General features: G+C 38.9%; 1 protein-coding gene across 8 annotated transcripts in view; it reads right to left on the bottom strand.

Moving 5' to 3' along the window:
• Window positions 1–13,561, bottom strand: part of atp8a2 (ATPase phospholipid transporting 8A2) — a 36,634-nt gene that overhangs the window by 14,466 nt on the left and 8,607 nt on the right. For 7 of the 8 annotated variants that reach the window (XR_011927722.1, XM_072450827.1, XM_072450829.1 and 4 more), the window contains 22 exons: window positions 13,275–13,374; window positions 12,855–12,953; window positions 12,739–12,784; window positions 11,961–12,001; window positions 10,446–10,519; window positions 10,285–10,354; window positions 10,071–10,198; window positions 9,893–10,004; window positions 9,623–9,791; window positions 9,424–9,551; window positions 8,455–8,532; window positions 8,287–8,375; window positions 6,923–6,967; window positions 6,706–6,781; window positions 6,415–6,603; window positions 6,296–6,345; window positions 6,147–6,216; window positions 5,973–6,057; window positions 5,763–5,902; window positions 4,978–5,116; window positions 4,547–4,611; window positions 161–333 (listed from right to left, as the gene is read on the bottom strand). Coding sequence is in view for 7 of the 8 variants with exons in the window: in XM_072450827.1 (XP_072306928.1) it covers window positions 161–333; window positions 4,547–4,611; window positions 4,978–5,116; window positions 5,763–5,902; window positions 5,973–6,057; window positions 6,147–6,216; window positions 6,296–6,345; window positions 6,415–6,603; window positions 6,706–6,781; window positions 6,923–6,967; window positions 8,287–8,375; window positions 8,455–8,532; window positions 9,424–9,551; window positions 9,623–9,791; window positions 9,893–10,004; window positions 10,071–10,198; window positions 10,285–10,354; window positions 10,446–10,519; window positions 11,961–12,001; window positions 12,739–12,784; window positions 12,855–12,953; window positions 13,275–13,374 (2,166 nt within the window). In the remaining variant the exon portion in view is untranslated. The remainder of the gene's footprint in view (window positions 1–160; window positions 334–4,546; window positions 4,612–4,977; window positions 5,117–5,762; window positions 5,903–5,972; window positions 6,058–6,146; window positions 6,217–6,295; window positions 6,346–6,414; window positions 6,604–6,705; window positions 6,782–6,922; window positions 6,968–8,286; window positions 8,376–8,454; window positions 8,533–9,423; window positions 9,552–9,622; window positions 9,792–9,892; window positions 10,005–10,070; window positions 10,199–10,284; window positions 10,355–10,445; window positions 10,520–11,960; window positions 12,002–12,738; window positions 12,785–12,854; window positions 12,954–13,274; window positions 13,375–13,561) is intronic. The other variant, XM_072450828.1, reaches the window with a different exon arrangement.

The following is a 13,561-nucleotide window of genomic DNA, read 5'->3' as shown; positions in this document are numbered from 1 at the left end:
GAAACATGCCATTAACATTTTAGTCACAGGAGTGAGTCTGTTTGAGCGGAAACCTATTACACCAAAACTATGTGAATGTTAGTGCCCACCCTCAAACAGCAGCCCAGCCAGTTACTATAAATAAATAATGCCTGTAAATGGTCAGAAAATCTAAAAATACCTGCAGCAGATGACAGCTTTGCAGGACAAAGCCAGGTCAAGAAAGTTTTGTCGTAGTTCAAAAGACAAAGCGTATTTAAGCGTTTGGCCATCGATGACCAACGCTAGCTCGTTTTCTTTCCTCAGAGAGTCTCCCAGAGATGCACAGTGGGTCGTCAGTGTGGCTCTGGTCGCCTGCAAAGATATAAAGATGCTATTATTTGCTATATCCTTTCAAAAGTAATGAGAATCTTTTCCAGTTTAAATTAATATTGGCAGCACTTCAGAACAAACTGTATGTGAGGTAAGACTATTTTTAACCAAATAATGGAAGACATATACTCCTGGTGTCATTGCTTTGATCTGGGTAAAGAATTTGCCCCTGTGTACACAATACAATTAACAAAGCTAATATAAAGCGGTCTTAGCCCATCCACAGGAGTTCTGGTGAAGTTCAGTAAAACAAAACAGGGATTAATAAAGAAAAAACAAACGCATCCTAGTCAGTTGTAATGAAATCCATGTGGCGGAGCAGACACACCACGAGCCACCCGTCAAGCCCACAAATACACAATAAAAAGTTCTACGGGGTTGTCCTGCTGGCATTAAGAGGTTTTACAGGTAATTGTTGTCAGCAATCCTCAGAGAGACCATAAGATTATATTCTCATTGTTGGTGACCAGAGACACGCTTTGCCTTCATGATTCAGCAGGGCCATGACCCAGCTTTAGAGCACATAAGACATGCACCACACAACCTGTGGCATTCTGGCCTGCACTCCCTCTGCACGCGTCTCTCCTCTTTCAGAAATCCTTATGCTTGTTTTCCCAGCCCAAGGCCATGTGTTTTTCTTTGTGCACCGGAATTCCGGTTTGCGTTCACCTTTTCCCCAAAACAGGGCAAAGGAAAACACAAACCAAATGAAAGACTTAAGAGCTTATAGGTTGTCAGGTTTCTGAAGCTCAAATTATTGCATACATTTTGAAATGTAATGTAATTTTACATTCAACCTTGTTCAACAGTGCACATACTGAAAGACCGTCCCACCGCACACACAAACCTGTTCGATACTGTGACATAATGCTACAACGATACCTTAATACCAAAGGATTATGGTAACATTTGATTTTGAATTCATGGAAAGAACCTTGAGATGCAGCTTCTGGTTTTCAAAGGGGACCGAAAACATGTAATAGTAACATTGTCCCAAAGAAGGACAATAAAACACAATACAATAAAAAAACATAACGTAAAATGGACAGTCAGACATTACCCAAACAAACAAAAAGGTTTAACAGTGAAGTGCTTATGTATCACAGTGACATGTCACAGCGGGTCCAGTCTAATCCTTGGTGACAGTGCAGATCACTGGGATAATCACCAGGTAAGTCCAATGTGGGGCTTAAAAGTAACTAGTACTTAGCCCTAATAAAATAAGCATATAAAAATAGTTCTTCATATTTAACCGCACTTTTGAACTGAAATTCCCTTTTTATTTTAGGGGATCTTTTGTTAGTGGCATAATAGTAATAAAATATCTATTTTATGTGCATAGTTTTTGCATAGTTTCATTTGTATGTAAGCAGAAACATCCATCAAACATGCACAACACACACTTCAGGGAACAATGTTTACAGAGACTTTGTGACTGGAATTTTATCAGCTTTATATTTGGATGAGAAAGAGGGAGTATATGGATGGCAGTTTGAGAAATCACAGGTCAGTTGCAATCATTGCGTACCCAACCATAAAATGCATAAGCTCAAACAATCCCACAGCTACAAAGCTACATGCGTGACAAAACATGGGAAAGGCTTATGTTAACGTATTCCAGACCCACTTTGATTAAGTAATCTTCAAAGTAAGTGGCATGATTAAATGAACTCCATAACGCAGACAAAAAGCATGATAATGTGGAAGGAACAATACATAAGAGAGGAATGTGTACGAAGCAGAGACAACTGCTGAGCGAGGACCAGTGGAGAGACAGACTCATATCTCAAGTGCAGATTCTGTCACCAGTGAGGTTTAATATGGCGTTTAATTATCTCACTGTGCATCTGTGTAAACATCCACATCCTCTGCGGCCTTGGACAGAAACATACAGAACCCAATGGAAAAGACACAAAGGAGGCACTTATGGTCCATTTTATCAGGAATAATTCCTGCAATAGAAAATTACTGCAGTTTACATGTGCAATTAAACATGTGAAAGAAGTATATGCAGAAATAAACAGATCATTGTGAAAAAGGTTTAGTGAGGAAAGTTGTATGTTGACTAAACTTGACACCTTTGATTCTGACTGTAGTGCGCAATCATTACTCAGTTATACTTTGGTTCCTGTATTGAAACTGATTATTTTCTTGGTGCAGTTATTCATCAGATCATTCTTTCTTGTCCTATGAGTGTCCTTAATGCACATTTTTGGCAAATAATAAAAACGCAAGTTACACTTAATAAGATAGCTACAGAAAATGTGAGATACTGATGAATGCCTGTGTCACATCGGGCAGCAGAAGGGAAGGCTCCTATGCGTCCATCAGTATTATTGACAAGACACAATGAGACAAGGTGTAGATTTGTGCTCGTCTGTGTGTGGTAGCAGTCTGAAGGTGACAGATGGCGCTTGTCACAACTTAGCAGTGGCAAACCATTTACCCAGGAGGCATTGCTCACACCGTTTGTTTTGATGAAGAGGAGAACCAAAAGGAGATCGCGTTACTACTCCCTCATCACCCACAGAGGAGATCAGCCAAGTCGACCCCCACCCCTTTTCCCAGATTGTCTATCTCAAACATGAAGTACAATAAACACTATCTCAGAGGGAGAACACTCGAGGGACAAATCCTCCTCTGACACACGCGGTTTTCCTCTCACGCACCAGAGGCCGTGGAGTGGCTTCCTGTGCGCGGAGAGGGTGCTGACAGATGCGGAGGTAGTAGTGTGAAGCCGGTGCGGAGTGGAGAATGTGCAGGAGAAGAGGTCAGCGTGCAACTGCGGCAATAAAACCAACAGCAACTAATGGGGGAAAACAACCTTCACACTAACAACGCGGTCAAGAGACATAGATGCAGAGGTGGGCTACTTTTTAATGGGGCCAAGAGGTTAGGGGAGGAGGTGAGGCTCTGATAAGCAGCTTCTGTTTACTGTCATATGAAAGTAACTCTTTGAATTAAGTGACAACAAAATTGGCTGAGTGTAAGATATTTTAAGTTGTGCAGAAAGATAAGATCTTCACAGAAAGCAAGTCACACCATGAGAGGCAGATGCATTAAAGCACACTTGGAGAGCACCATATTAAAATAAGGCAAATTTACAAAAAAAGGCCAATTCCAGCTTCCCAACTCTACTTCAAGAGATGATAAAGTTTTAAATACAACAAGGTCAAGGACACATCAGCAGAACGGACATTTGGTATTATTGAGCACTACCCTTATGTGGAAACATTGATTTTTGGCTCAAATTCTCAAACAAAATGGAATGTATTGACTGGACGAGACTAAAGCGGACACTGAGGGAATTTGTGGGTAATCTTAAATGGTCCAAAGAGGTCCATGCAGAGCGGCAAAGTACTGTTGATACCGGAAGCCCAATCAATGGACAGGACAAGTCAGCTTTGGCCTTCATAACATGTAAAAAAATTGCCATATTTCAAGCCAATTATGTGCAGAAGCAGAAGAAAATTTGGATCTTTAAGGGAAAGTGGTTTATTTGCCCATGTGATATCGAGGGCATGTGATCAAATCTAGTCAACATTAAAGCGAAAACAAAAGTACCATGTCCTAGCAATTGAGATCATGAGCTCAACCTTACCTAAACATTTGTATAAAGGTAAACCCAGTGTTCTTGATTGAACTATTCCTATCAGTGCCATAAATAAAGAGCATGAACGCAAAGAACATATAAACAGGCGGAATCTCAATCTAATTGAAGGAATTACTTTGGACTGTTCCAAAAATATACAGAACATTCTGCCTTCATTAAGAAAAGAACATTCATATTTGGCTTGAAGAGAAAAGATGAATTTGTACTTATTGTGTAAAGGCCGCGGAATGTACGGATATGAAGAAAGATTTTAGCACAAATACAATTATTCAAACATGTCTAGAGCACAATTATTGGCAAAGGGGAAAAACAACACAAATTAAACAGAATTGGAGGGAATCAGGAAAGACACAATGTTTGACTCTAGCACATTTTTTTTTCTTTGCATTCTTTTTTCTCTGAAGGGGACACCAGAGACTTTAATTACCTCCACCTGAGCGAGAACAAAGAGCCCCACCCACCGCTCTGTGTAAAAACCACACCCTGGTTCCCACGGAAAACCAGCAGATATCCCACCCCAATAGACACGATCCCTTTGAGTTTAGGCAGACTGGGAGAAGCTCTGTGGGACTATATACTCACATCCAGAGAATCCTCATTGACGATGATGAGGGACATGCCATGTGTTACCAGGCGACACGAGTAACCTGAGAAACAGTTGAACAGGTGAAATAAACTAATACTCACGACCCTGCGTCAACATTTGTAAGCACTAAACTATGCTAAGTAAAAGTCATAGATTATGGAGTAAAACATGTGTGCCATATTACATTTTTTGAACAAATGAAATATTTCCACCCTGGGAATATCTGTACCAGTACCTAAGGGCATGTCTGGAATTTTACAGCTAACATGATATATATTTTTCTTCCAGTTGTGATTGAGTTCATTAGCTACAGTCCAATCCATTTTCTATGCTGTTTCGATCGGCTGACGCAACCACCTGACTTCATGTTTATTAACCTACATGTCCGTCTCACATTGAGTGCAACGTCTTGTTATCGTTTTCTCACCAATGTTAATAGCCGTTTCCTGTTTGTCTCCGGTGAGGACCCAGATCTTGATGTCAGCTCGCATCAGCGTGGCAATAGTCTCTGGCACACCAGCCTGGAGACGGTCCTCTATGGCTGTGGCTCCCAGCAGCATTAGGTTCTGATCATGGATATAGGGTTAAGTTTTTATAATACACATACACCGACAGGAAATGTACCAGTGCCAGAGAGTTCCGTTAACTTAAAAAGGCAACTTCAGTGTCTACTTGCCAAGAAGTAACCCATTACTTTTTCTCTTGCTGTAATTTGTTGAGCATTTTAATCTATGTGTGCCTCATTAGACAGACACACAAAGATACACAAGGTAACACTACTGTGTTGTTGACTCAAGTTTTATGGGGCTTTTGGCAGGCGGGCGCAGGTAATTATCCTTGTGGTCTCCAAGTCTAAGCTGCCCTCCACCCCATGCTTCCTCTTTTTCCATTCTTACTTTTCTTCTACAGCCTTAGCTCTTTTTGAGACACAATATTTTACATGACTTTAGCATAGGAATTCTTCCCATATTTGATTGAATTTACAGAATTTCGATTAAATCATTCACAATTATCAGTAGGAAGTGTCTGCTGCTGGGAGAACTGTTTACAATGTCCAGTAACAGAAGCAGTCTGCCATCTGCTGGCCACACCAAGTGTAGAATAGAATTACTGAAGCACAGCCCATTAGGCAATTCTGATTAAATATGTAATATTCAGGATGCATAAATATGCTTGATGCTTAAAGCATATACAAAACACAAAGACATTTACCTTTTCTATTAGTTCGTAGCATTCCTCTAGTTTCTGCGCTCTGTCCTTGAGAACAGTGCTGACCTGATTGTATTCTTTCAGCCATTGTTGATAGGCTTCTTCCTCAAGGTCCACATACGCAAAACACAAGGTCCTCAAACCTGGAGCAAGCCAACAATGTAATTAAACAAAATAAAGAAATAAAAAGGGCAAATCTTGTTTCAAAAATACCTTCAGTAGCAAACTGTTCCAGATGAACAACAGTCAAATCTTTGTACTGAGATGCTTCAGTAAGGCGTTCAAATATAACATTATCCTAGAAAATTGTAATATCACTATTAGTCTTTTTTGTGAATATGTCAGCTCTGGGTGCTTTTCATTAGTACAGAAAATATCTTCACATACTGCTCCTTTGCAGTATAAGCGCAGCTTCCCAGTGGGAGTCCTGACCACCACAGACATCCGCTTGCGGTTACTGTAAAGTAAGCAGCAAATTAGCCACAGTACACAGTATGCATTATTTAGTTGATGAGAAACAATCTTGTCTGGGTTACCTTGAAAACTCCAACACATTTAGCAGGCCATAGCTCATCTCCTTTCCTCTCTAAAACATAAAATTTAGTTACACAAAAGATAAAAATTGAGCTTTAAAGCTATATAAAACTAAACATACAGCTTCAATAATGACAGAATGCGGTGTTCTGGCTGTAAAGACAAAGCCCAGTCCTTTAGCTCCTTTGACTAGGGCCCCTTCATCAGGAGAAGATGCCTGGTAGATGATCTGGTTGTCTTCCCTTTCAGGAACCACTGTATGGCACACCGCCATCATTGTGAGGAATTCACAGATCTGAGGTGATGTAGGCTATAAATACAAAATCAAGGTGTTTCAGAACAAGACAATATTTTGTATTGGTATTCATTAACTTTGTTAACTAGTTGAATATTTATATCAAGTGAATCTTACATGGTTCTTCTCAATGTTTTGGATGAGAGTGGGGTCGTCAAACTCAGTGGAGTTATGGCTATTGGACGGTAGATTACTGTGAACAATAATCAACAAACAGAAATATACATATTATTGATGTTGAATAGAAATTTGCTTTATAAGTAGGTTATGATTAAAGACTGACAAAACACAGTAGAAAGAAAGCAGAAGTAAAATTGTTAAGAAGATCACTTACCTGAAATCCTCCATTGACCGATCGCAGTCAAGATCTGGGAAATGACTGCAGTGATGAATGGGACCACATTGCAAAGAGATGATTAGTTTGAATCAAAACAAGCATGCAAGATTAAAATAGATAAACAGAGTAAAATGATAAGTAAAACATGCTCAAGTTTATGTTAAGCCATGTTAACATGAATTAAAATAAGAAGTTAGCATTCAGAAGGATATTTGAATGAGGAGGCAAGTATGTGCCTAGCAGTGATGGGAAAAATACTTTGAAAACGTTTTTCGTTACACAATATCTGTCTAATGTGTAATGTATTCCATTTCATGATCCAATCAGAGTACTGTATTTCGATTACTTGGAATACTTTTACACTGAGTTGCATTATACTATGCAGTGGTCCCCAAACCTTTTAGGCTTGCGATCTACTTTTAGATTGGGCACAGTAGTCTTTACTAGCCTAAATAACATTTTATTAAAATATATAAACCTGCAATATAACAGGATAGTACTATTTTTTTTAAATAAATAGCTTGCAACCCTTAAATAGTAGCCTGCAGTTGGTCATTTTGAAAATAAAACGTAGTAAACAAAAAAAAAAGTAAATAGGCTAACCTCACATGTAGCTTTTTACTTTTTATTACACTTATTTTATCAGTTATTGGTGATAATCATGGTAACACTGAGAGAAGGGGCTTTGAGAAAGTCAGTTAACCTTTTTGCTCTCTTCAACAACAAACCGCTTTAAGAGGGGACGAAAACAGCGTCAACAGGTAGGATAAGGTTACGCTTTGGCACTACCCATCTCCTCCTTCAAGAGCGTGTATCTGTGGCACCGCTGGGCTGTGCAGCCGCTGGGCAGCCGCGGTGCAGCCGCTTGGCAGCCGCTTGGCAGCCGTGGTGCAGCTGCGGTGCAGCCGCTGGGCACCGAGCCGCTGCGCAGCGCAGCCACTGTGCTACAGTGTCTGAACTCACGGGCGTTAAACTGCATTTGCTTAGTTCTGTGTGTAATGGACAATAAACGTCAGAATCGCCCTCACTGCGATCGACAGGTTGGTGACCAAAATACAACAGTGTAAAACAGATTTTTGTTTTAGTTTCACCGTTTGGAATGCATCTATTTATAAGACAAAAAACCCTTTATCCTAGAGTAGACAAAAAAATAAATGCAAATGCATTTACTATAAGAGCTGTGGTTTTCTAGTAACTGTATTCTGAATATAACCAAAAGGAGAGTAACTGTACCAAAATTTAGTTACTCTAAATTAGTATTCTGAATACATATTGTCAGTACATGTATTTGGTTACTTCCCAACACTGGTGTCTAGAAGAAGATCCTTGCGATAAGATTTGTGCAGAGTGACACCACTTACCCATATGTGATTCCAGCAATAGTACACTTCTTGAAGTGCATTACATTGCAAGTTAATGTCCCAGTCTTGTCAGAAAAAAGATATTTCACCTGGGATAACATGTACATATAATGATTAACTGGTTACATCCAACCAAGTGTAAATAATGTTAAATATAAGAAAACTTACCTGGCCGAGCTCCTCATTTAGATTTGATGTTCGTGCCATGGCAGGTGTATCGGTTTCTGCATAGTACATTTCAACATCCTGAAGGAAAGATTATTTAATGTAATGTAATGTATTAAAAGGAACAGTGTGTAAGATTTTTATTTCAAATTGTATAAACATGGCCAATCTTTGTCCCCAGATCAGAGATAAACATGTTTATCAGTAAATCAAGTGTAGCTTTTGCAAATAAGAATAAATAAGCATCAAAATAGTTTATTACATAAACATTGGACATGATGTCCACATTGTTTATGTTGTAATTTAGCATTTTGGTTCTCAAGATGATTCTCCAATCACAAAGCAGAATGAGCCTCACATGAGTCTCTCATTTGGATTGCCAGTTCCTACGCTAAATCTGGTTGGTTTAGTGCAGTAAAAAACGTGTATGTGTCTATGTACAGGTTAAAGGTGGAATGGACAATTTTTTGGCGCCAAATCTGAGTCTCATTTCCTCGGGGCGTGGACTGCAGATTAGTCCTGCCACGTATCAATCATAGGATGCACCTACTGCTCACCTGCAGCCTAGTTCTGGCTCGTCCCCAAGAGAGCAGCATGTCTTCCTGTGTCTAAGCGCATGGATCTATCATAATATAGTTCCCTCAGTGTACGGGACAAAATTAAGACAGAGAAAGACAGTTCGAGCTGGCTCAGAAGAGACAGAGACGAGAGATGCAATGCGATCCGTCGCGCTAATAAACAAACGCACGTCTAGCCGCAAGGATTTTCTCTGCTTCCGCACGGGGGGAGTGGGCATGCGCACTTCCGCTTGAGTTCTCAAATCGGCAAAAAATCGTCCATTACGCCTTTAAGGTTCTGGCAACACAGGTTCAATTGTGATTGTATTTTTTAAACCAGTAAGAGCGCAATGTAAAGGCTGCACAATTGTTGTGTCTATATTCAATACAGTCTATTAAATTCAATGTCACTTACCCAATTGATAAAGAGTGCCTGCGTAAACTTCACCACTTCAAGAGTGACCAGTAGACTAATTGGGATCAAGTTGTTATACAATATAATAAAAGTCAGGAGATTGTATGCAAAGTTAGTGGAGATGTCACCTGAGCAAAAAACAAAACAGTTTTACAATTTGACAAAAAAATGTGACATTAAAGATGTTGAAAAGACTTACCTGCCCGGGACAAGTACCAGCAGGATTCTTCAGTGTGTTCTTTGTTCCAGATGGCAGCACCTACTGAGCTAATCAGAGCCATAACCAGGAGGATGCAAAACAGAACCAAGATCTGAATGTTGGTCACACGCTCCACATTTGAGCGTTTTAGGGGGACTTTGGTAGAGTTCTGTGAATTAAAGAGATAAATTATACTATATACTAATCTATATAAGGTTTGTCTAAAAATTACAACATTTAGATTAAAACAATAAAAGGTCCGTATTTCACCTGCATTAATTTGGAGTCGTGACCGGTGTACACAACGATTCCTACTACCCATTGTGTGTTCCTTAGCTGCGCTCCACGAAGTAACACCTGGTCTGGTCCCAGTGGAGCTGGACTTTGTATAAGAAATAACATTGGTAACAAAACTAACCTTTGTTATCTCTGTCATTTTAAGACTTACTTTTGGTTTTCAAGTTGCAATCTCCCGGTGAAGTCATACAAATGTCGATTTGGGCCTTCACACTCTAAACGACCAGAAAGTGCAACCAAATCCTCCAGAGTCTGAAGACTAGTGGTCAGAGAGAGACCCTGGAAACCGCATGACAATAAAGAACATGTGAATAAAAACATAGCAGCATAGCTTCCATGCATTCAAGCAAATGCAAAATGTATACTTTTCTGATCTTCAAATTAGTTTCCCCGTCCAAGTTTGAAGTTTCTATGTAGCACATAGCCTGTGGCTCACTGTGGTGGAAACAAAAGAGCCATAATCTCTATAGTCAGACAAATACAATGGAGACACATTTGTACAAAGTCACACACAAGGGTGTCTGACCTGGATGACATTATGACTATGTCAGCTGGCAGATGCTGTCCATTTGTCACCTTCACTATGTCTCCTACTGCCACCTTGTGGCATTATGTCGCAGAGCAGTGGCAGATGAAGGTCCCATGGAAGGTGGAAGAAAATAAAAAATACAAAGCCATTAGATAAAAAAATTGAGATCTCACAACACCTATTGTTCTGTTTCAGATTAAACAAAATTTGAATGTCTTTAGATCAAGATAATTACTTCATAGTTTTAATCAGCATCACTAATAATTGATAGAGTTATTTTACCATCTGCATCAAAGCCAGACAGATGCAGCTAAAGTGCTAACATAGTAATTACAATCTTCATACACAGAGCCTGATTTATCAAGCGTTTGCTCATGTGCAAAATCAAAATGACACGCAAAAAGAGGAAGCAAAACTGGATGCAGTTGGCTTTGCACCTTTCACAGATGCGAAAAAGACGCAGCACAGTTTTTGTCCCTGGGGCTGATTGAAAATGCAAAACGGTGTGTTTTCACCAAAATGCAAAAAACCTCCAAAAATGCCAATTTCTCATGACTAGAAGGGCAGAAACTACTGGATGTTTTGTACAATGGAGACAGGTACTGCAGTTTGTGCTCTAGTCCTCATTCACAAAGTTAAAATAGACATTTTGTTGAGAAGGCAGCAGTAGCAAAAATACACACTTTTGACCCTTTTACCTTGACTCAAACTTGTACACAAAAGAGGAGCGTTTCACAACAGCTGTCCACAAGACTGTTCTTGTACACGTCTGTCTAAAGTCTATCAAAAGTCCTGAGAGTCGAAAGCGAGGGTGCATCGTGCGCATGCAGTGTCTCTGCTAATGTCCCATTATCCTGCTTCAAATTCTGCATCAAGAATGTAATATGACTCAGCAGCATTAGTGACTTTTAAAAAAGGTTTTCACATGTCTTTCTGACTAAAGGAATCAATTTGAAACACCGCAAGCACCGAAAAACTTTGAATGTGCATCCGAGAGAATGTTGTGCTTTTCAGGTGTTTCATGGTTTAATAACAGTCTCTCTCTCCTTTTTATCAAGCTTTTTTGAGAAACAAATGTACAGAAGCAGGCTAGAGACTTAATTTGTTGTCTTAAATTAATTTATGTCATTCAGTCATTTAGTCAGCGTTTCATGTGGCTGTAGGCAACTCTGTGGCTGTAGGCAACTCTGTGGCTGTACGCTACTTGCATTATATTATCATAAAAGCACAGCAGCAGAGGCATTTGTATGTGCTTGTATACTCTAATTTACATAACAGAAGAATTAATATGCACACTTTCTGATCATATGGTGCAACACACTCACAAGTTGCACATGCTATTTTTTTTAATTTTGGCACCTGGATTGATATATCAGGCCTACATATGTGAAAATAGTTATGAAAGTTTGACACATGGAAGCTCTCTGAAAAAAATCTAATACTTAAAAAAAAAAACATTAAAGTTATTAAGATATTAGCAGATATAAGTAGTTTCTTTGGGGGTAATGTTACCTGTTTCCAGATAATAGTCTGCCAGGCTCCATTTCGCAGCACTGAAAGAAGGGACACATAGGTATCAGTCAGCCTCATACAGTATTCATAACAACTAAACCTGTATTATTGCAGCCATTGACAAAGTTGTGAAAGGAAACAAAAGGTTTCTCACAATTAGTGTTGTTTTGATACTAACGCTAACTCTGTTTCATTACTAAAACAAACCTGAATACTCTATACCAATTTTGATATCAAAATGATGACAGTAATAATAAAGCACTATTTTTTAGACGATACAATGTTTTTTCTATAAATTTTTTTAGGAAACTGCTGCAGCGCTTTGCTCTCGTCTGCCTCTTATCTTTTACTAAATTAAAATGATAATGACTAATGATAGTGAAAGTCCTCACGGTTTTGATTGAAAGACATAAAGTTGGATTTGACCACGGGTTTCCACTGCAGTTCGTATATCATAGGCTATTAAATATGAATGAGGTTCCAAAATTTAACCTTGAGTTTATCCACAATTATCGAGATAAGAGACACAAAATAAAGATTAAGTGAACAAAAGAGCACGTCTCTGGGCAAATCATCTTTCTGCTACATTGTCTGAAAGTGGTAAGCATCTGGGGGCACGATGACGGACCCATGTCAATGGAGTTTAAAGGGTTCAGTATTGATACTACTACTAACAATACCAGTTTTAGTATAGATTAATACTGAGGTATGGCTTTTTTTTAAACAACCGTACTCAAAATAGACACACACATCAATGAGCATGCACAAAGACGCATACCTGTTGTTTTCTTCTTGTTAACTGTATTGTCTGCTTTGTGTCTTTTCTGGAATTACAATAATTTATCAGATATTTTAAAACATTCTTAAGTCATTAATTAAGTAAATGGTACTTACATAATCCTCTATGATTTCCTTTATTCCAGCTACTGTGAGTATGAAGATAAGTGGGACTAGGGTGGTGTAACGACCAGTCGGAGACACATCCGGGATTTGCTGTTGACAGGTGGAAGGCACAACTCAGAGACACAATAATGAGAAGACCGATTGCTGCAGCGTAATACCTTAATGGTTTCTGGGTGGACCATTACTGATAGCACAGATCAGTTACTAATGCATGAGGATTTACAATAGTAATTAGGCATAATGGGTTCTTTTTTGTTTGTTTCAAGTCCACTTAGGTTTGACAATTGAAGACTCTCATTATACTTTATAGCTGTATAAAAAGTATATATAGAAACGAGGAAACTTCTTGAGGAAAACATTTAAAATTTTGTAGACAGACCACATAATCAACATAATTAAAATCATGTTTACCTGCATAAGTGCAATGAAGAGGAAAAAGGCATTGGCAGCTCTTCGAATCTGTTCGTACAGAAACCGTGGCAGAAATGTAAGAATCCCATATTTGGTGGTGCTGCAAAAGAAAAGTACTATAGTAAGTGGAGACAAAAGGAAAAGTCAACAAGTAGCAAATATAAATTCATGCATAAATGATCATATAACCTTGAGCATTAGGGTTAATGCAATGTATCAATTTGTCCATTTAGCTGCTAAGTGCAGCACTTGCAAATCTATTAGAATCACTTAAATGCATTTAAACA

The sequence above is a fragment of the Eucyclogobius newberryi genome, unplaced genomic scaffold, assembly GCF_026437365.1.
Source record: "Eucyclogobius newberryi isolate DKJ021-1_F unplaced genomic scaffold, fEucNew1.0.hap1 SCAF_18, whole genome shotgun sequence".
Classification (NCBI taxonomy): domain Eukaryota; kingdom Metazoa; phylum Chordata; class Actinopteri; order Gobiiformes; family Gobiidae; genus Eucyclogobius; species Eucyclogobius newberryi.
This window is presented reverse-complemented; position numbering and strand designations above follow the sequence as displayed.